The 22,607-nt window shown below is 38.8% G+C and overlaps 1 protein-coding gene across 3 annotated transcripts in view; it reads right to left on the minus strand.

The window, feature by feature from the left end:
* Positions 1-359: 359 nt before the first annotated feature.
* LOC139388026 (cell adhesion molecule 2a) overlaps positions 360-22,607 on the minus strand; it is a 736,543-nt gene continuing 714,295 nt past the window's right edge. For 2 of the 3 annotated variants that reach the window (XM_071134516.1, XM_071134515.1), the window contains 2 exons: positions 21,994-22,116; positions 360-3,162 (listed from right to left, as the gene is read on the minus strand). In XM_071134516.1, the coding sequence (XP_070990617.1) occupies positions 3,047-3,162; positions 21,994-22,116 (239 nt within the window). In that variant the 3' untranslated portion in view covers positions 360-3,046. The remainder of the gene's footprint in view (positions 3,163-21,993; positions 22,117-22,607) is intronic. The other variant, XM_071134517.1, reaches the window with a different exon arrangement.

Here is a 22,607-nt window from a genome sequence, read left to right on the forward strand (position 1 = left end):
TCTGTCAGATGTATTTCTCAACAGAACCATTGGAGTCAACGACATGAATGCTTAGGTCTCTAGCAACAACAACAAGAACAGAAAACGCAGCTAACTAGCGAGATAGCCTGTAGCATGGCTAGTTATGTTTTGAATGGGCTATTTAGTTATTTTATGTTTTATTTCTACCTGCTGCTGAAACAAAGCAAAATTAACAGTTGAATGCACTCTCCATTGCTATTCAATGCAGATCCCGCCTTCATTCCCACTTTGATCAGCCTTTCTTTCTTTATTTTTTGCCTCTGTGTGTGAATCCGGGCCGGTGATAGACAACTTTGTTTTTATAAAGGAAACGGTACGCAGTCGTCGTCGTCGTCCCCCCCCCCCTCCCCAATTTAGAGCGCCGGTAGACAACTCTGGCCCAAGTCAAGCACTGACTACCCAAAATATAGCATCGTTCTACATCCCTTCGGCAACCGATGGCGCTGTAGATAGATAGATACTAAGTTGCCAAGGTGACACTGTGAGAATGTTGCGTTAGCGCAGCAGGGTTCTGAACAGGAACATACAGACAGACGCATCATGTATCACAGACAGTTTGAAGTAATCCACGTAATGATTATGCATGATAAAAAAGCAAAACATTAATTGATTGATTGTTGTTTCAATTCATTTGATATAAACCTTCACCCAGCATTGTTTTCGTAACCTTTTTTGGTGTTCAGAATTTATATTATGAGTGTCGTTAATGATCAATCGGTTCGTCTGTCTTAAAGACTACCACCTATATGAACCAATGACTGATGAAGAACAAATTACACACATACCATATCTCACAACATGTCTGGCTACAGTGTTCACACAAAACCTCCTATCTTATCATACAATGGGCCATTTTTTTTATTGAATACAGTTTGTATTATACCAGAAAACCCTCTGTCCTGTCATACAGGAGGCAAGGGCTATTGTTTACAAGTCTATTCTTTTCCTCATGTACAGTTTTATTCAGGGTGTCAGTGGAGGGGACAGTGAAGGGAACATTGAAGGGTTAGTGAAGGGGACATTGAAGGGGACAGCAAAGGGTTAGTGAAGGGGTGAGTGAAGGGGACAGTGAAGGGGACAGTGAAGGGTTAGTGAAGGGGACATTGAAGGGGACAGTGAAGGGTTAGTGAAGGGGACATTGAAGGGGACAGTGAAGGGTTAGTGAAGGGTTAGTGAAGGGGACATTGAAGGGGACGTTGAAGGAGACAGCAAAGGGTTAGTGAAGGGGAGAGTGAAGGGGACAGTAAATGGGACAGTGATGGGAACAGTAGAGGGGTAGTGAAGGAGGCAGTAGAGGGGTAGTGAAGGAGGCAGTAGAGGGGTAGTGAAGGGGACAGTGTAATTGAACAGTGAAGGGGCCAATGAAGGAGGCAGTGAAGCAGACAATGAAGGAGACAGTGAAAGGGGACAGTGAAGGGGACAGTGAATGAGACAGTGTAATTGTGTAATTGAACAGTGAAGGGGACAGTGATGGGACAGTGAAGGAGCCAGTGAAAGGGGACAGTGAAGGAGACAGTGTAATTGAACAGTGAAGGGGACAGTGAAGGAGACAGTGAAAAAGAGAGTGAAGGAGCCAGTGAAAGAGGACAGTGAAGGAGACAGTGAAGGAGCCAGTGAAGGAGCCAGTGAAGGGGCCAGTGAAGGAGCCAGTGGAGACAGTGAAGGGGACAATGAAGGAGAGAGTGAAGGAGCCAGTGAAAGAGGACAGTGAAGGAGCCAGTGAAAGAGGACAGTGAAGGAACCAGTGAAAGAGGACAGTGAAGGAACCAGTGAAGGAGAGAGTGAAGGAGAGAGTGAAGGGGACAGTGAAAGGGGACAGTGAAGGAGAGAGTGAAGGAGAGAGTGAAGGAGCCAGTGAAGGAGACAGTGAAGGGGACAATGAAGGAGAGAGTGAAGGAGCCAGTGAAAGAGGACAGTGAAGGAGCCAGTGAAAGAGGACAGTGAAGGAACCAGTGAAGGAGAGAGTGAAGGAGAGAGTGAAGGGGACAGTGAAAGGGGACAGTGAAGGAGAGAGTGAAGGAGAGAGTGAAGGAGCCAGTGAAAGAGGACAGTGAAGGAGCCAGTGAAGGAGAGAGTGAAGGAGCCAGTGAAAGAGGACAGTGAAAGGGGACAGTGAAAGGAGACAGATAATCTAAAGTATAATTTCGTCTGAAAGACATAAGGCGTAACCAGCACACATATTCATTTAAATAACAAATAAAAACGAAAAATGTTGAATTAAACAACGTTCAAGCCTAGGAGCTGCGATACGACAGGCGGAATAAAAAGAGAGTGTTTGTAGCATCAATGTAAATGAATGACACAAAGCAGTTAAACAACAGCATTGCTGACAGTGTGAATGAAGGCGGCATATTTGAGGCACCGTGTAAACGTGAGGGTGTGTGGTTTACACACAGGGAATGGGTGTGTGTGTGTGTGTGTGTGTGTGAGTGTGTGTGTGTATGTGGCAACAGGGTGTGTGTGAGGAGGTGTTGAGGCGTTTAATAAGGAGTCTGAAGTGGTCTCGGTGTCGGTGGATATGCAGATTCTCAGGGGTTTATTTCACATAAAATATGTCAAATTGAAAGAAAAAAACAAACAAAATAAAAGGCAACATCTCCAGACAGCCAGTAGAGGGCGCTGCCTTTAAAAACGAAGGCCGGCGTCAGAAACTAGGACGGTTAAAAAATATTTTAAAAAGTGTAGAAGAAGTGAAGGGTCGGAATGAAATGATTAAAAAAAGAGAACAGAAAGGCCAGCAGGGAAGAAGGGATGAGGGGAAAAGGAGAAGGTGGAGTTTTTCCACGGGGTTTCCTTAGTGACGCAGCAGGGGCAGTGGAGAGAGAGAGAGACAGAAGGAGAAAATGGAAAGAGAGAGAGAGAGAAAAAGGGAGAGAAAGAGGGGGCAGCATATCTCCCTCTGTAGTCTAAATAAAGTATAGAACGGGATGAAGAAAGAGACAAAGAGAATGAGAGGGGGAGATAGAGGAATAGAGACATAAAGACAGAGAGAAAGAGTGGGCAGCAGATCAGCGCCCTCTACAGTCTAGATAAAGTACTCCTTCTTCTCCTCAGCATGTGTGTTGCCCTCTGCGTTGATGATAGCTGTATCAGCATCGGGCGCGTCGTCCGCTCCTTTGGCCTCGTTGGTCAGGTACGTTCCTATTGGACAACAGACAGGAAAACAATACGTGAGGTATATTCCTATTGGACAACAGACAGGTAAACAATACCTGAGGTCTATTCCTATTGGACAACAGACAGGAAGAGAACAGATGAGGTACGTTCCTATTGGACAACAGACAACAACGGTATGTTAAATAAACCTCTGTCCACGATTTAATGCATAAACATGAGACACATATCCATGGTGGCTCTGTGCTAAACACAATGTAAAATACCAGTCCTCCAGTGTCCGATCTGGAGCGTAAAGTCACAAGCTCTGCTGGTGTAGCAACTTATAAGTACCAAAACACCTGGTCCAAAACCCCTGGTCTGCCCTAGAAAGACTATGTAAATTACGACTGCCAGAACGGACCCAATTCGTTTTTTAGATGCCCGGGAGGAAGAGGGGGACGGACAGACGTTTGTTTACTATGATCAAGTTTGATCTCCATGTTGAATTATTTTAAAGTTCGCTACAAATCGAGATATTTAATTAAATACTGATCCATTCTGATGACTACATATTTAATTAAATACTGATCCATTCTGACTACTAGATATTTAATTAAATAGTGATCCATTCTGACTACTAGATATTTAATTAAATAGTGATCCATTCTGACTACTAGATATTTAATTAAATAGTGACCCATTCTGACTACTAGATATTTAATTAAATAGTGATCCATTCTGACTACTAGATATTTAATTAAATAGTGATCCATTCTGACTACTAGATATTTAATTAAATACTGATCCATTCTGACTACTAGATATTTAATTAAATAGTGATCCATTCTGACTACTAGATATTTAATTAAATAGTGACCCATTCTGACTACTAGATATTTAATTAAATAGTGATCCATTCTGACTACTAGATATTTAATTAAATAGTGATCCATTCTGACTACTAGATATTTAATTAAATACTGATCCATTCTGACTACTAGATATTTAATTAAATACTGATCCATTCTGACTACTAGATATTTAATTAAATACTGATCCATTCTGACTACTAGATATTTAATTAAATAGTGATCCATTCTGACTACTAGATATTTAATTAAATAGTGATCCATTCTGACTACTAGATATTTAATTAAATAGTGATCCATTCTGACTACTAGATATTTAATTAAATAGTGATCCATTCTGACTACTAGATATTTAATTAAATACTGATCCATTCTGACTACTAGATATTTAATTAAATACTGATCCATTCTGACTACTACATTTTTAATTAAATACTGATCCATTCTGACTACATTTGTGGTCACACAGGACCACGTGCTGACACGGACCAATCACGGGCCTGTCAGACTACGAGGAGGCGCCATTAAACTCTCTCAGGCACAATGACAATGACTACATTGACCATGATCCTTTGCTAGTTACGGCCACTTTCAACACGATCCATTGTGCTTTTTTTTTGGTGCAATTCAGCAATATACTTCCATTTTCGGGAGTTTTCCTTAGAAATACGTGGATGATGTCAGCGCCGTCACCATCTACTGGTTTTAGTGTCTAGGTAAAGTACCTCGTCATGGTCCTTCCCGCCGAATATAGGAACAATTGTCCTGAAACACCTGTTTGCCGATGGTCAGAGATAATCCTTTTTATGACATGTGCTTCGTAATGTAGATTCAAAGAAAGCTGGGAGTTGAATGGCCAGGTGTGTTATTGTCAGGTGTGTTACAGCTGGTTATTTCATTGGGTTATAAACACTGGTTATACCTGGTTATTTCATTGGGTTATAAACACTGGTTATACCTGGTTATTTCATTGGGTTATAAACACTAGTTATACTTGGAGAGGTGTGTTATTGTCAGGTGTGTTACACCTGGTTATTTCATTGGGTTATAAACACTGGTTATACCTGGTTATTTCATTGGGTTATAAACACTGGTTATACCTGGTTATTTCATTGGGTTATAAACACTAGTTATACTTGGAGAGGTGTGTTATTGTCAGGTGTGTTATACCTGGTTATTTCATTGGGTTATAAACACTAGTTATACTTGGAGAGGTGTGTTATTGTCAGGTGTGTTATACCTGGTTATACCTGGTTATTTCATTGGGTTATAAACACTGGTTATACTTGGAGAGGTGTGTTATTGTCAGGTGTGTTACACCTGGTTATACCTGGTTATTTCATTGGGTTATAAACACTGGTTATACTTGGAGAGGTGTGTTATTGTCAGGTGTGTTACACCTGGTTATTTCATTGGGTTATAAACACTGGTTATACCTGGTTATTTCATTGGGTTATAAACACTGGTTATACCTGGTTATTTCATTGGGTTATAAACACTGGTTATACCTGGTTATTTCATTGGGTTATAAACACTGGTTATACTTGGTAAGGTGTGTTATTGTCAGGTGTGTTACACCTGGTTATACCTGGTTATTTCATTGGGTTATAAACACTGGTTATACTTGGAGAGGTGTGTTATTGTCAGGTGTGTTATACCTGGTTATTTCATTGGGTTATAAACACTGGTTATACCTGGTTATTTCATTGGGTTATAAACACTAGTTATACTTGGTAAGGTGTGTTATTGTCAGGTGTGTTATACCTGGTTATACCTGGTTATTTCATTGGGTTATAAACACTAGTTATACTTGGAGAGGTGTGTTATTGTCAGGTGTGTTACACCTGGTTACACCTGGTTATTTCATTGGGTTATAAACACTGGTTATACTTGGAGAGGTGTGTTATTGTCAGGTGTGTTATACCTGGTTATTTCATTGGGTTATAAACACTAGTTATACTTGGAGAGGTGTGTTATTGTCAGGTGTGTTATACCTGGTTATTTCATTGGGTTATAAACACTGGTTATACCTGGTTATTTCATTGGGTTATAAACACTGGTTATACTTGGAGAGGTGTGTTATTGTCAGGTGTGTTATACCTGGTTATTTCATTGGGTTATAAACACTGGTTATACCTGGTTATTTCATTGGGTTATAAACACTGGTTATACCTGGTTATTTCATTGGGTTATAAACACTGGTTATACTTGGTTATTTCATTGGGTTATAAACACTGGTTACACCTGGTTACACCTGGTTATTTCATTGGGTTATAAACACTGGTTACACCTGGTTATTTCATTGGGTTATAAACACTGGTTATACTTGGAGAGGTGTGTTATTGTCAGGTGTGTTACACCTGGTTACACCTGGTTATTTCATTGGGTTATAAACACTGGTTATACTTGGAGAGGTGTGTTATTGTCAGGTGTGTTATACCTGGTTATTTCATTGGGTTATAAACACTAGTTATACTTGGAGAGGTGTGTTATTGTCAGGTGTGTTATACCTGGTTATTTCATTGGGTTATAAACACTGGTTATACCTGGTTATTTCATTAGGTTATAAACACTGGTTATACTTGGAGAGGTGTGTTATTGTCAGGTGTGTTATACCTGGTTATTTCATTGGGTTATAAACACTGGTTATACCTGGTTATTTCATTGGGTTATAAACACTGGTTATACCTGGTTATTTCATTGGGTTATAAACACTGGTTATACTTGGAGAGGTGTGTTATTGTCAGGTGTGTTACACCTGGTTATTTCATTGGGTTATAAACACTGGTTATACCTGGTTATTTCATTGGGTTATAAACACTGGTTATACTTGGAGAGGTGTGTTATTGTCAGGTGTGTTACACCTGGTTATTTCATTGGGTTATAAACACTGGTTATACCTGGTTATTTCATTGGGTTATAAACACTAGTTATACTTGGTAAGGTGTGTTATTGTCAGGTGTGTTATACCTGGTTATTTCATTGGGTTATAAACACTGGTTATACCTGGTTATTTCATTGGGTTATAAACACTAGTTATACTTGGTAAGGTGTGTTATTGTCAGGTGTGTTACACCTGGTTACACCTGGTTATTTCATTGGGTTATAAACACTGGTTATACTTGGAGAGGTGTGTTATTGTCAGGTGTGTTATACCTGGTTATTTCATTGGGTTATAAACACTAGTTATACTTGGAGAGGTGTGTTATTGTCAGGTGTGTTATTGTCAGGTGTGTTATACCTGGTTATTTCATTGGGTTATAAACACTGGTTATACCTGGTTATTTCATTGGGTTATAAACACTGGTTATACTTGGAGAGGTGTGTTATTGTCAGGTGTGTTACACCTGGTTATACCTGGTTATTTCATTGGGTTATAAACACTAGTTATACTTGGAGAGGTGTGTTATTGTCAGGTGTGTTACACCTGGTTACACCTGGTTATTTCATTGGGTTATAAACACTGGTTATACTTGGAGAGGTGTGTTATTGTCAGGTGTGTTATACCTGGTTATTTCATTGGGTTATAAACACTAGTTATACTTGGAGAGGTGTGTTATTGTCAGGTGTGTTATTGTCAGGTGTGTTATACCTGGTTATTTCATTGGGTTATAAACACTGGTTATACCTGGTTATTTCATTGGGTTATAAACACTGGTTATACTTGGAGAGGTGTGTTATTGTCAGGTGTGTTACACCTGGTTATACCTGGTTATTTCATTGGGTTATAAACACTAGTTATACTTGGAGAGGTGTGTTATTGTCAGGTGTGTTACACCTGGTTACACCTGGTTATTTCATTGGGTTATAAACACTGGTTATACTTGGAGAGGTGTGTTATTGTCAGGTGTGTTATACCTGGTTATTTCATTGGGTTATAAACACTAGTTATACTTGGAGAGGTGTGTTATTGTCAGGTGTGTTATTGTCAGGTGTGTTATACCTGGTTATTTCATTGGGTTATAAACACTGGTTATACCTGGTTATTTCATTGGGTTATAAACACTGGTTATACTTGGAGAGGTGTGTTATTGTCAGGTGTGTTATACCTGGTTATACCTGGTTATTTCATTGGGTTATAAACACTGGTTATACTTGGAGAGGTGTGTTATTGTCAGGTGTGTTATACCTGGTTATACCTGGTTATTTCATTGGGTTATAAACACTGGTTATACTTGGTAAGGTGTGTTATTGTCAGGTGAGTTATACCTGGTTATACCTGGAAAGGTGTGTTATTGTCAGGTGAGTTATACCTGGTTATACCTGGAAAGGTGTGTTATTGTCAGGTGAGTTATACCTGGTTATACCTGGAGAGGTGTGTTATTGTCAGGTGAGTTATACCTGGTTATACCTGGAAAGGTGTGTTATTGTCAGGTGAGTTATACCTGGTTATACCTGGAGAGGTGTGTTATTGTCAGGTGAGTTATACCTGGTTATACCTGGAGAGGTGTGTTATTGTCAGGTGAGTTATACCTGGTTATACCTGGAAAGGTGTGTTATTGTCAGGTGAGTTATACCTGGTTATACCTGGAAAGGTGTGTTATTGTCAGGTGAGTTATACCTGGTTATACCTGGAGAGGTGTGTTATTGTCAGGTGAGTTATACCTGGTTATACCTGGAAAGGTGTGTTATTGTCAGGTGAGTTACCTTTATACCCGGCAATGCAGGTTTTATTTTTTATTTTATTTAACCTTTATTTAACGAGGCAAGTCAGTTAAGAACAAATTATTGTTTACAATGACGACCTAGGAACAGTGGGTTAACTGCCTTGTTCAGGAGCAGAACAGATTTTTACCTTGTCAGCTCGGGGGTTTGCATCTTGCAACCTTTCGGTTACTAGTCCAATGCTCTAATCACTAGACTACGCTGCCGCCTCTACACTCTAACCACTAGGCTACCTGCCGCCTCTACACTCTAACCACTAGGCTACCTTCCTCCTTTAAACTCTAACCACTAGGCTGCCTGCCGCCCCTCCACTCTAACCACTAGGCTACCTGCCGCCTCTACACTCTAACCACTAGGCTACCTGCCGCCCCTCCACTCTAACCACTAGGCTACCTGCCGCCCCTCCCCTCTAACCACTAGGCTACGCTGCCTCCCCTCCACTCTAACCACTAGGCTACCAGCCGCCCCTCCACTCTAACCACTAGGCTACCTGCCGCCCGTCCACTCTAACCACTAGGCTACCTGCCACCTCTACACTCTAACCACTGGGCTACCTGCCGCCCCTCCACTCTAACCACTAGGCTACCTGCCGCCCGTCCACTCTAACCACTAGGCTACCTGCCACCTCTACACTCTAACCACTGGGCTACCTGCCGCCCCTCCACTCTAACCACTAGGCTACGCTGCCACCCCGAGCGGCAGGTAACCCTGGTTATTTTAATTGGGCAACAAACACTGGTTATAGATGGTCAGGTGTGTTATTGTCAGGTGTGTTACCTTTATACCTGATATCTGGTTATAAAAGTAATAGAGTTGGTCAACTGTGTTATTAACAGGTGTGTTATTAACAGGTGACCTACCTTGATGTCTGACAGTGAACCTGATTATAAACAAACTGGATAGACAAAGAAAATAAGTCAGGTGTTTTATAACAGGTACTATCAGGTATGGTATCTTTATGTGTTTAACAGGTACTATCAGGTATGGTATCTTTATGTGTTTAACAGGTACTATCAGGTATGGTATCTTTATGTGTTTAACAGGTACTATCAGGTATGGTATCTTTATGTGTTTAACAGGTACTATCAGGTATGGTATCTTTATGTGTTTAACAGGTACTATCAGGTATGGTATCTTTATGTGTTTAACAGGTACTATCAGGTATGGTATCTTTATGTGTTTAACAGGTGTGTTTTATAACAGGTACTATCAGGTATGTTATCTTTATGTGTTTAACAGGTACTATAAGGTATGGTATCTTTATGTGTTTAACAGGTACTGTCAGGTATGGTATCTTTATGTGTTTAACAGGTGTGTTTTATAACAGGTACTATCAGGTATGGTATCTTTATGTGTTTAACAGGTACTATCAGGTATGGTATCTTTATGTGTTTAACAGGTACTATCAGGTATGTTATCTTTATGTGTTTAACAGGTACTATCAGGTATGTTATCTTTATGTGTTTAACAGGTACTATCAGGTATGTTATCTTTATGTGTTTAACAGGTACTATCAGGTATGGTATCTTTATGTGTTTAACAGGTACTATCAGGTATGGTATCTTTATGTGTTTAACAGGTACTATCAGGTATGTTATCTTTATGTGTTTAACAGGTACTATCAGGTATGGTATCTTTATGTGTTTAACAGGTACTATCAGGTATGGTATCTTTATGTGTTTAACAGGTACTATCAGGTATGGTATCTTTATGTGTTTAACAGGTACTATCAGGTATGTTATCTTTATGTGTTTAACAGGTACTATCAGGTATGTTATCTTTATGTGTTTAACAGGTACTATCAGGTATGTTATCTTTATGTGTTTAACAGGTACTGTCAGGTATGGTATCTTTATGTGTTTAACAGGTGTGTTTTATAACAGGTACTATCAGGTATGTTATCTTTATGTGTTTAACAGGTACTATCAGGTATGTTATCTTTATGTGTTTAACAGGTACTATCAGGTATGGTATCTTTATGTGTTTTATAACAGGTACTATCAGGTATGGTATCTTTATGTGTTTAACAGGTAATATCAGGTATGGTATCTTTATGTGTTTAACAGGTGTGTTTTATAACAGGTACTATCAGGTATGGTATCTTTATGTGTTTAACAGGTACTATCAGGTATGGTATCTTTATGTGTTTAACAGGTGTGTTTTATAACAGGTACTATCAGGTATGGTATCTTTATGTGTTTAACAGGTACTATCAGGTATGGTATCTTTATGTGTTTAACAGGTACTATCAGGTATGGTATCTTTATGTGTTTAACAGGTACTATCAGGTATGGTATCTTTATGTGTTTAACAGGTACTATCAGGTATGGTATCTTTATGTGTTTAACAGGTACTATCAGGTATGGTATCTTTATGTGTTTAACAGGTACTATCAGGTATGTTATCTTTATGTGTTTAACAGGTACTATCAGGTATGGTATCTTTATGTGTTTAACAGGTACTATCAGGTATGGTATCTTTATGTGTTTAACAGGTGTGTTTTATAACAGGTACTATCAGGTATGGTATCTTTATGTGTTTAACAGGTACTATCAGGTATGGTATCTTTACGTGTTTAACAGGTACTATCAGGTATGGTATCTTTATGTGTTTAACAGGTGTGTTTTATAACAGGTACTATCAGGTATGGTATCTTTATGTGTTTAACAGGTACTATCAGGTATGGTATCTTTATGTGTTTAACAGGTACTATCAGGTATGGTATCTTTATGTGTTTAACAGGTACTATCAGGTATGGTATCTTTATGTGTTTAACAGGTACTATCAGGTATGGTATCTTTATGTGTTTAACAGGTGTGTTTTATAACAGGTACTATCAGGCATGGTATCTTTATGTGTTTAACAGGTGTGTTTTATAACAGGTACTATCAGGTAATATCTTTATGTGTTTAACAGGTACTATCAGGTATGGTATCTTTATGTGTTTAACAGGTACTATCAGGTATGGTATCTTTATGTGTTTAACAGGTACTGTCAGGTATGGTATCTTTATGTGTTTAACAGGTACTATCAGGTATGGTATCTTTATGTGTTTAACAGGTACTATCAGGTATGGTATCTTTATGTGTTTAACAGGTACTATCAGGTATGGTATCTTTATGTGTTTAACAGGTGTGTTTTATGACAGGTACTATCAGGTATGGTATCTTTATGTGTTTAACAGGTACTATCAGGTATGGTATCTTTATGTGTTTAACAGGTGTGTTTTATAACAGGTACTATCAGGTATGGTATCTTTATGTGTTTAACAGGTACTATCAGGTATGTTATCTTTATGTGTTTAACAGGTACTATCAGGTATGTTATATTTATGTGTTTAACAGGTACTATCAGGTATGGTATCTTTATGTGTTTAACAGGTACTATCAGGTATGGTATCTTTATGTGTTTAACAGGTACTATCAGGTATGTTATCTTTATGTGTTTAACAGGTACTATCAGGTATGGTATCTTTATGTGTTTAACAGGTACTATCAGGTATGGTATCTTTATGTGTTTAACAGGTGTGTTTTATAACAGGTACTATCAGGTATGTTATCTTTATGTGTTTAACAGGTGTGTTTTATAACAGGTACTATCAGGTATGGTATCTTTATGTGTTTAACAGGTGTGTTTTATAACAGGTACTATCAGGCATGGCATCTTTATGTGTTTAACAGGTACTATCAGGTATGTTATCTTTATGTGTTTAACAGGTACTATCAGGTATGTTATCTTTATGTGTTTAACAGGTACTATCAGGTATGGTATCTTTATGTGTTTAACAGGTACTATCAGGTATGGTATCTTTATGTGTATTACATGTGTAGTGTATAACAGGTGTAGTGTATTACAGGTGTAGTGTATTAAAGGTGTAGTGTTTTACAGATGTAGTGTATTACAGGTGTAGTGTATTACAGGTGTAGTGTATAACAGGAAATATCAGGTGTTTTACAGGTGTAGTGCGTTACAGGTGTAGTGTATTACAGGTGTAGTGTATAACAGGTGTAGTGTATAACAGGTGTAGTGTATTACAGGTACTCTTAGGTGTTTTACAGGTGTAGTGTATAACAGGTGTAGTGTATAACATGTGTAGTGTATAACAGGTGTAGTGTATAACAGGTACTCTCAGGTGTTTTACAGGTGTAGTGCGTTACAGGTGTAGTGTATTACAGGTGTAGTGTATTACAGGTGTAGTGTATAACAGGTGTAGTGTATTACAGGTGTAGTGTATAACAGGTACTCTTAGGTGTTTTACAGGTGTAGTGTATAACAGGTGTAGTGTATTACAGGTGTAGTGTATAACAGGTGTAGTGTATAACAGGTACTCTTAGGTGTTTTACAGGTGTAGTGTATAACAGGTGTAGTGTATAACAGGTGTAGTGTATAACAGGTACTCTTAGGTGTTTTACAGGTGTAGTGTATAACAGGTGTAGTGTATTACAGGTGTAGTGTATAACAGGTGTAGTGTATAACAGGTACTCTTAGGTGTTTTACAGGTGTAGTGTATAACAGGTGTAGTGTATTACAGGTGTAGTGTATAACAGGTGTAGTGTATAACAGGTACTCTCAGGTGTTTTACAGGTGTTGTGTATAACAGGTGTAGTGTATAACAGGTAATATCAGGTGTTTTACAGGTGTAGTGTATTACAGGTGTAGTGTATTACAGGTGTAGCGTTTAACAGGTGTAGTGTATAACAGGTGTAGTGTATAACAGGTGTAGTGTATTACAGGTGTAGTGTATTACAGGTGTAGTGTATAACAGATACTCTCAGGTGTTTTACAGGTGTAGTGTATTACAGGTGTAGTGTATAACAGGTGTAGTGTATAACAGGTGTAGTGTATTACAGGTGTAGTGTATTACAGGTGTAGTGTATAACAGGTGTAGTGTATTACAGGTGTAGTGTATAACAGGTGTAGTGTATAACAGGTCATATCAGGTGTTTTACAGGTGTAGTGTATTACAGGTGTAGTGTATAACAGGTGTAGTGTATTACAGGTGTAGTGTATAACAGGTGTAGTGTATAACAGGTAATATCAGGTGTTTTACAGGTGTAGTGTATTACAGGTGTAGTGTATTACAGGTGTAGCGTTTAACAGGTGTAGTGTATAACAGGTGTAGTGTATAACAGGTGTAGTGTATTACAGGTGTAGTGTATTACAGGTGTAGTGTATAACAGATACTCTCAGGTGTTTTACAGGTGTAGTGTATTACAGGTGTAGTGTATAACAGGTGTAGTGTATAACAGGTGTAGTGTATTACAGGTGTAGTGTATTACAGGTGTAGTGTATAACAGGTGTAGTGTATTACAGGTGTAGTGTATAACAGGTGTAGTGTATAACAGGTCATATCAGGTGTTTTACAGGTGTAGTGTATTACAGGTGTAGTGTATAACAGGTGTAGTGTATTACAGGTGTAGTGTATAACAGGTGTAGTGTATAACAGGTCATATCAGGTGTTTTACAGGTGTAGTGTATTACAGGTGTAGTGTATTACACGTGTAGTGTATAACAGGTAATATCAGGTGTTTTACAGGTGTAGTGTATTACATTTGTAGTGTATTACAGGTGTAGTGTATAACAGGTGTAGTGTATAACAGGTGTAGTGTATTACAGGTGTAGTGTATTACAGGTGTAGTGTATAACAGGTACTCTCAGGTGTTTTACAGGTGTAGTGTATTACAGGTGTAGTGTATTACAGGTTTAGTGTATAACAGGTGTAGTGTATAACAGGTGTAGTGTATTACAGGTGTAGTGTATTACAGGTGTAGTGTATAACAGGTGTAGTGTATTACAGGTGTAGTTTATAACAGGTGTAGTGTATAACAGGTCATATCAGGTGTTTTACAGGTGTAGTGTATTACAGGTGTAGTGTATAACAGGTGTAGTGTATTACAGGTGTAGTGTATAACAGGTGTAGTGTATAACAGGTCATATCAGGTGTTTTACAGGTGTAGTGTATTACAGGTGTAGTGTATTACACGTGTAGTGTATAACAGGTAATATCAGGTGTTTTACAGGTGTAGTGTATTACATTTGTAGTGCATTACAGGTGTAGTGTATTACAGGTGTAGTGTTTTACAGGTGTAGTGTATTACAGGTGTAGTGTATTACAGGTGTAGTGTATTACAGGTGTAGTGTATAACAGGTGTAGTGTATAACAGGTGTAGTGTATAACAGGTGTAGTGTATTACAGGTGTAGTGTATAACAGGTAATATCAGGTGTTTTACAGGTGTAGTGTATTACAGGTGTAGTGTATAACAGGTGTAGTGTATAACAGGTGTAGTGTATTACAGGTGTAGTGTATTACAGGTGTAGTGTATAACGGGTGTAGTGTATTACAGGTGTAGTGTATAACAGGTGTAGTGTATAACAGGTCATATCAGGTGTTTTACAGGTGTAGTGTATTACAGGTGTAGTGTATAACAGGTGTAGTGTATTACAGGTGTAGTGTTAAACAGGTGTAGTGTATAACAGGTAATATCAGGTGTTTTACAGGTGTAGTGTATTACAGGTGTAGTGTATTACAGGTGTAGCGTTTAACAGGTGTAGTGTATAACAGGTGTAGTGTATAACAGGTGTAGTGTATTACAGGTGTAGTGTATTACAGGTGTAGTGTATAACAGATACTCTCAGGTGTTTTACAGGTGTAGTGTATTACAGGTGTAGTGTATAACAGGTGTAGTGTATTACAGGTGTAGTGTATTACAGGTGTAGTGTATAACAGGTGTAGTGTATTACAGGTGTAGTGTATAACAGGTGTAGTGTATAACAGGTCATATCAGGTGTTTTACAGGTGTAGTGTATTACAGGTGTAGTGTATAACAGGTGTAGTGTATTACAGGTGTAGTGTATAACAGGTGTAGTGTATAACAGGTCATATCAGGTGTTTTACAGGTGTAGTGTATTACAGGTGTAGTGTATTACACGTGTAGTGTATAACAGGTAATATCAGGTGTTTTACAGGTGTAGTGTATTACATTTGTAGTGTATTGCAGGTGTAGTGTATAACAGGTGTAGTGTATAACAGGTGTAGTGTATTACAGGTGTAGTGTATTACAGGTGTAGTGTATAACAGGTACTCTCAGGTGTTTTACAGGTGTAGTGTATTACAGGTGTAGTGTATTACAGGTTTAGTGTATAACAGGTGTAGTGTATAACAGGTGTAGTGTATTACAGGTGTAGTGTATTACAGGTGTAGTGTATAACAGGTGTAGTGTATTACAGGTGTAGTGTATAACAGGTGTAGTGTATAACAGGTCATATCAGGTGTTTTACAGGTGTAGTGTATTACAGGTGTAGTGTATAACAGGTGTAGTGTATTACAGGTGTAGTGTATAACAGGTGTAGTGTATAACAGGTCATATCAGGTGTTTTACAGGTGTAGTGTATTACAGGTGTAGTGTATTACACGTGTAGTGTATAACAGGTAATATCAGGTGTTTTACAGGTGTAGTGTATTACAGGTGTAGTGTATAACAGGTGTAGTGTATTACAGGTGTAGTGTATAACAGGTGTAGTGTATAACAGGTCATATCAGGTGTTTTACAGGTGTAGTGTATTACAGGTGTAGTGTATTACACGTGTAGTGTATAACAGGTAATATCAGGTGTTTTACAGGTGTAGTGTATTACATTTGTAGTGCATTACAGGTGTAGTGTATTACAGGTGTAGTGTTTTACAGGTGTAGTGTATTACAGGTGTAGTGTATTACAGGTGTAGTGTATTACAGGTGTAGTGTATAACAGGTGTAGTGTATAACAGGTGTAGTGTATAACAGGTGTAGTGTATTACAGGTGTAGTGTATAACAGGTAATATCAGGTGTTTTACAGGTGTAGTGTATTACAGGTGTAGTGTATAACAGGTGTAGTGTATAACAGGTGTAGTGTATTACAGGTGTAGTGTATTACAGGTGTAGTGTATAACGGGTGTAGTGTATTACAGGTGTAGTGTATAACAGGTGTAGTGTATAACAGGTCATATCAGGTGTTTTACAGGTGTAGTGTATTACAGGTGTAGTGTATAACAGGTGTAGTGTATTACAGGTGTAGTGTTAAACAGGTGTAGTGTATAACAGGTAATATCAGGTGTTTTACAGGTGTAGTGTATTACAGGTGTAGTGTATTACAGGTGTAGCGTTTAACAGGTGTAGTGTATAACAGGTGTAGTGTATAACAGGTGTAGTGTATTACAGGTGTAGTGTATAACAGGTGTAGTGTATAACAGGTCATATCAGGTGTTTTACAGGTGTAGTGTATTACAGGTGTAGTGTATTACACGTGTAGTGTATAACAGGTAATATCAGGTGTTTTACAGGTGTAGTGTATTACATTTGTAGTGCATTACAGGTGTAGTGTATTACAGGTGTAGTGTTTTACAGGTGTAGTGTATTACAGGTGTAGTGTATTACAGGTGTAGTGTATAACAGGTGTAGTGTATAACAGGTGTAGTGTATAACAGGTGTAGTGTATTACAGGTGTAGTGTATAACAGGTAATATCAGGTGTTTTACAGGTGTAGTGTATTACAGGTGTAGTGTATTACACGTGTAGTGTATAACAGGTAATATCAGGTGTTTTACAGGTGTAGTGTATAACAGGTGTAGTGTATTACAGGTGTAGTGTATAACAGGTGTAGTGTATTACATTTGTAGTGTATTACAGGTGTAGTGTATTACAGGTGTAGTGTATAACAGGTGTAGTGTATTACAGGTGTAGTGTATAACAGGTAATATCAGGTGTTTTACAGGTGTAGTGTATTACAGGTGTAGTGTATAACAGGTGTAGTGTATTACAGGTGTAGTGTATAACAGGTGTAGTGTATAACAGGTCATATCAGGTGTTTTACAGGTGTAGTGTATTACAGGTGTAGTGTATTACACGTGTAGTGTATAACAGGTAATATCAGGTGTTTTACAGGTGTAGTGTATTACATTTGTAGTGTATTACAGGTGTAGTGTATAACAGGTGTAGTGTATAACAGGTGTAGTGTATTACAGGTGTAGTGTATTACAGGTGTAGTGTATAACAGGTACTCTCAGGTGTTTTACAGGTGTAGTGTATTACAGGTGTAGTGTATTACAGGTTTAGTGTATAACAGGTGTAGTGTATAACAGGTGTAGTGTATTACAGGTGTAGTGTATTACAGGTGTAGTGTATAACAGATGTAGTGTATTACAGGTGTAGTTTATAACAGGTGTAGTGTATAACAGGTCATATCAGGTGTTTTACAGGTGTAGTGTATTACAGGTGTAGTGTATAACAGGTGTAGTGTATTACAGGTGTAGTGTATAACAGGTGTAGTGTATAACAGGTCATATCAGGTGTTTTACAGGTGTAGTGTATTACAGGTGTAGTGTATTACACGTGTAGTGTATAACAGGTAATATCAGGTGTTTTACAGGTGTAGTGTATTACATTTGTAGTGCATTACAGGTGTAGTGTATTACAGGTGTAGTGTTTTACAGGTGTAGTGTATTACAGGTGTAGTGTATTACAGGTGTAGTGTATTACAGGTGTAGTGTATAACAGGTGTAGTGTATAACAGGTGTAGTGTATAACAGGTGTAGTGTATTACAGGTGTAGTGTATAACAGGTAATATCAGGTGTTTTACAGGTGTAGTGTATTACAGGTGTAGTGTATAACAGGTGTAGTGTATAACAGGTGTAGTGTATTACAGGTGTAGTGTATTACAGGTGTAGTGTATAACGGGTGTAGTGTATTACAGGTGTAGTGTATAACAGGTGTAGTGTATAACAGGTCATATCAGGTGTTTTACAGGTGTAGTGTATTACAGGTGTAGTGTATAACAGGTGTAGTGTATTACAGGTGTAGTGTTAAACAGGTGTAGTGTATAACAGGTAATATCAGGTGTTTTACAGGTGTAGTGTATTACAGGTGTAGTGTATTACAGGTGTAGCGTTTAACAGGTGTAGTGTATAACAGGTGTAGTGTATAACAGGTGTAGTGTATTACAGGTGTAGTGTATTACAGGTGTAGTGTATAACAGATACTCTCAGGTGTTTTACAGGTGTAGTGTATTACAGGTGTAGTGTATAACAGGTGTAGTGTATTACAGGTGTAGTGTATTACAGGTGTAGTGTATAACAGGTGTAGTGTATTACAGGTGTAGTGTATAACAGGTGTAGTGTATAACAGGTCATATCAGGTGTTTTACAGGTGTAGTGTATTACAGGTGTAGTGTATAACAGGTGTAGTGTATTACAGGTGTAGTGTATAACAGGTGTAGTGTATAACAGGTCATATCAGGTGTTTTACAGGTGTAGTGTATTACAGGTGTAGTGTATTACACGTGTAGTGTATAACAGGTAATATCAGGTGTTTTACAGGTGTAGTGTATTACATTTGTAGTGTATTGCAGGTGTAGTGTATAACAGGTGTAGTGTATAACAGGTGTAGTGTATTACAGGTGTAGTGTATTACAGGTGTAGTGTATAACAGGTACTCTCAGGTGTTTTACAGGTGTAGTGTATTACAGGTGTAGTGTATTACAGGTTTAGTGTATAACAGGTGTAGTGTATAACAGGTGTAGTGTATTACAGGTGTAGTGTATTACAGGTGTAGTGTATAACAGGTGTAGTGTATTACAGGTGTAGTGTATAACAGGTGTAGTGTATAACAGGTCATATCAGGTGTTTTACAGGTGTAGTGTATTACAGGTGTAGTGTATAACAGGTGTAGTGTATTACAGGTGTAGTGTATAACAGGTGTAGTGTATAACAGGTCATATCAGGTGTTTTACAGGTGTAGTGTATTACAGGTGTAGTGTATTACACGTGTAGTGTATAACAGGTAATATCAGGTGTTTTACAGGTGTAGTGTATTACAGGTGTAGTGTATAACAGGTGTAGTGTATTACAGGTGTAGTGTATAACAGGTGTAGTGTATAACAGGTCATATCAGGTGTTTTACAGGTGTAGTGTATTACAGGTGTAGTGTATTACACGTGTAGTGTATAACAGGTAATATCAGGTGTTTTACAGGTGTAGTGTATTACATTTGTAGTGCATTACAGGTGTAGTGTATTACAGGTGTAGTGTTTTACAGGTGTAGTGTATTACAGGTGTAGTGTATTACAGGTGTAGTGTATTACAGGTGTAGTGTATAACAGGTGTAGTGTATAACAGGTGTAGTGTATAACAGGTGTAGTGTATTACAGGTGTAGTGTATAACAGGTAATATCAGGTGTTTTACAGGTGTAGTGTATTACAGGTGTAGTGTATAACAGGTGTAGTGTATAACAGGTGTAGTGTATTACAGGTGTAGTGTATTACAGGTGTAGTGTATAACGGGTGTAGTGTATTACAGGTGTAGTGTATAACAGGTGTAGTGTATAACAGGTCATATCAGGTGTTTTACAGGTGTAGTGTATTACAGGTGTAGTGTATAACAGGTGTAGTGTATTACAGGTGTAGTGTTAAACAGGTGTAGTGTATAACAGGTAATATCAGGTGTTTTACAGGTGTAGTGTATTACAGGTGTAGTGTATTACAGGTGTAGCGTTTAACAGGTGTAGTGTATAACAGGTGTAGTGTATAACAGGTGTAGTGTATTACAGGTGTAGTGTATAACAGGTGTAGTGTATAACAGGTCATATCAGGTGTTTTACAGGTGTAGTGTATTACAGGTGTAGTGTATTACACGTGTAGTGTATAACAGGTAATATCAGGTGTTTTACAGGTGTAGTGTATTACATTTGTAGTGCATTACAGGTGTAGTGTATTACAGGTGTAGTGTTTTACAGGTGTAGTGTATTACAGGTGTAGTGTATTACAGGTGTAGTGTATAACAGGTGTAGTGTATAACAGGTGTAGTGTATAACAGGTGTAGTGTATTACAGGTGTAGTGTATAACAGGTAATATCAGGTGTTTTACAGGTGTAGTGTATTACAGGTGTAGTGTATTACACGTGTAGTGTATAACAGGTAATATCAGGTGTTTTACAGGTGTAGTGTATAACAGGTGTAGTGTATTACAGGTGTAGTGTATAACAGGTGTAGTGTATTACATTTGTAGTGTATTACAGGTGTAGTGTATTACAGGTGTAGTGTATAACAGGTGTAGTGTATTACAGGTGTAGTGTATAACAGGTAATATCAGGTGTTTTACAGGTGTAGTGTATTACAGGTGTAGTGTATTACACGTGTAGTGTATAACAGGTAATATCAGGTGTTTTACAGGTGTAGGGTATTACATTTGTAGTGTATTACAGGTGTAGTGTATTACAGGTGTAGTGTATAACAGGTAATATCAGGTGTTTTACAGGTGTTGTGTATTACAGGTGTAGTGTATTACAGGTGTAGTGTATAACAGGTGTAGTGTATTACAGGTGTAGTGTATAACAGGTGTAGTGTATAACAGGTGTAGTGTATTACAGGTGTAGTGTATAACAGGTCATATCAGGTGTTTTACAGGTGTAGTGTATTACAGGTGTAGTGTATAACAGGTGTAGTGTATAACAGGTAATATCAGGTGTTTTACAGGTGTAGTGTATAACAGGTACTATCAGGTGTTTTACAGGTGTTGTGTATAACAGGTGTAGTGTATTACAGGAGTAGTGTATTAAAGGGGTAGTGTATAACAGGTGTAGTGTATTACAGGTGTAGTGTATTACAGGTGTAGTGTATAACAGGTAATATCAGGTGTTTTACAGGTGTAGTGTATAACAGGTGTAGTGTATTACAGGTGTAGTGTATTACAGGTGTAGTGTATAACAGGTAATATCAGGTGTTTTACAGATGTAGTGTATTACAGGTGTAGTGTATAACAGGTGTAGTGTATAACAGGTGTAGTGTATTACAGGTTTAGTGTATAACAGGTAATGTCAGGTGTTTTACAGGTGTAGTGTATTACAGGTGTAGTGTATAACAGGTAATATCAGGTGTTTTACAGGTGTTGTGTATTACAGGTGTAGTGTATAACAGGTAATATCAGGTGTTTTACAGGTGTAGTGTATTACAGGTGTAGTGTATTACAGGTGTAGCGTATAACAGGTGTAGTGTATAACAGGTACTCTTAGGTGTTTTACAGGTTTAGTGTATAACAGGTGTAGTGTATAACAGGTAATATCAGGTGTTTTACAGGTGTAGTGTATTATAGGTGTAGTGTATAACAGGTGTAGTGTATAACAGGTGTAGCGTATAACAGGTGTAGTGTATAACAGGTACTCTTAGGTGTTTTACAGGTGTAGTGTATAACAGGTGTAGTGTATAACAGGTAATATCAGGTGTTTTACAGGTGTATTGTATTATAGGTGTAGTGTATTACAGGTGTAGTGTATAACAGGTGTAGTGTTTTACAGGTGTAGTGTTTTACAGGTACCTTTATGCCTGGCCAGGTAGCGGCCCAGAACGATGATGAGACACAAGGTGACGAAGACCACCACCGCCACCACTCCTCCAATCAGAGCATGGTCTGGACCATGCTGCCCCATGGCGTTGGGGTCTAGAGAGGGTGGGTAGGAGAGGGAGGGTGGGGAGGAGGGGGAAGAGAGGGGAAAGGGAAGGAATAGAGGAGAGGGAGGGGAGGAGGGGGAAGAGGAAGGGTGGGGAAGGGAGGGGAAAGGGAGGGAATAGAGGAGAGGGAGGGGAGGAGGGTGGGGAGGAGGGGGAAGAGAGGGGAGGAGGGGGAAGAGAGGGGAAAGGGAGGGAATAGAGGAGAGGGAGGGGAGGAGGGGGGAGGGTGGGGAGGAGGGGGAAGAGAGGGGAAAGGGAGGAGAGGGAGGGGAGGAGGAGGGAGGGTGGGGAGGAGGGGGAGAGTGGGGAGGAGAGGGGAAAGGGAGGGAATAGAGGAGAGGGAGGGGAGGAGGGGGGAGGGTGGGGAGGAGGGGGAAGAGAGGGGAAAGGGAGGGATAGAGGAGAGGGAGGGGAGGAGGGGGAGAGGGAGGGTGGGGAAGGGAGGGAATAGAGGAGAGGGATTGGAGGAGGGGGAGAGAG

Source organism: Oncorhynchus clarkii, chromosome 29, assembly GCF_045791955.1.
Source record: "Oncorhynchus clarkii lewisi isolate Uvic-CL-2024 chromosome 29, UVic_Ocla_1.0, whole genome shotgun sequence".
In the NCBI taxonomy this organism is placed as follows: Eukaryota; Metazoa; Chordata; class Actinopteri; order Salmoniformes; family Salmonidae; genus Oncorhynchus; species Oncorhynchus clarkii.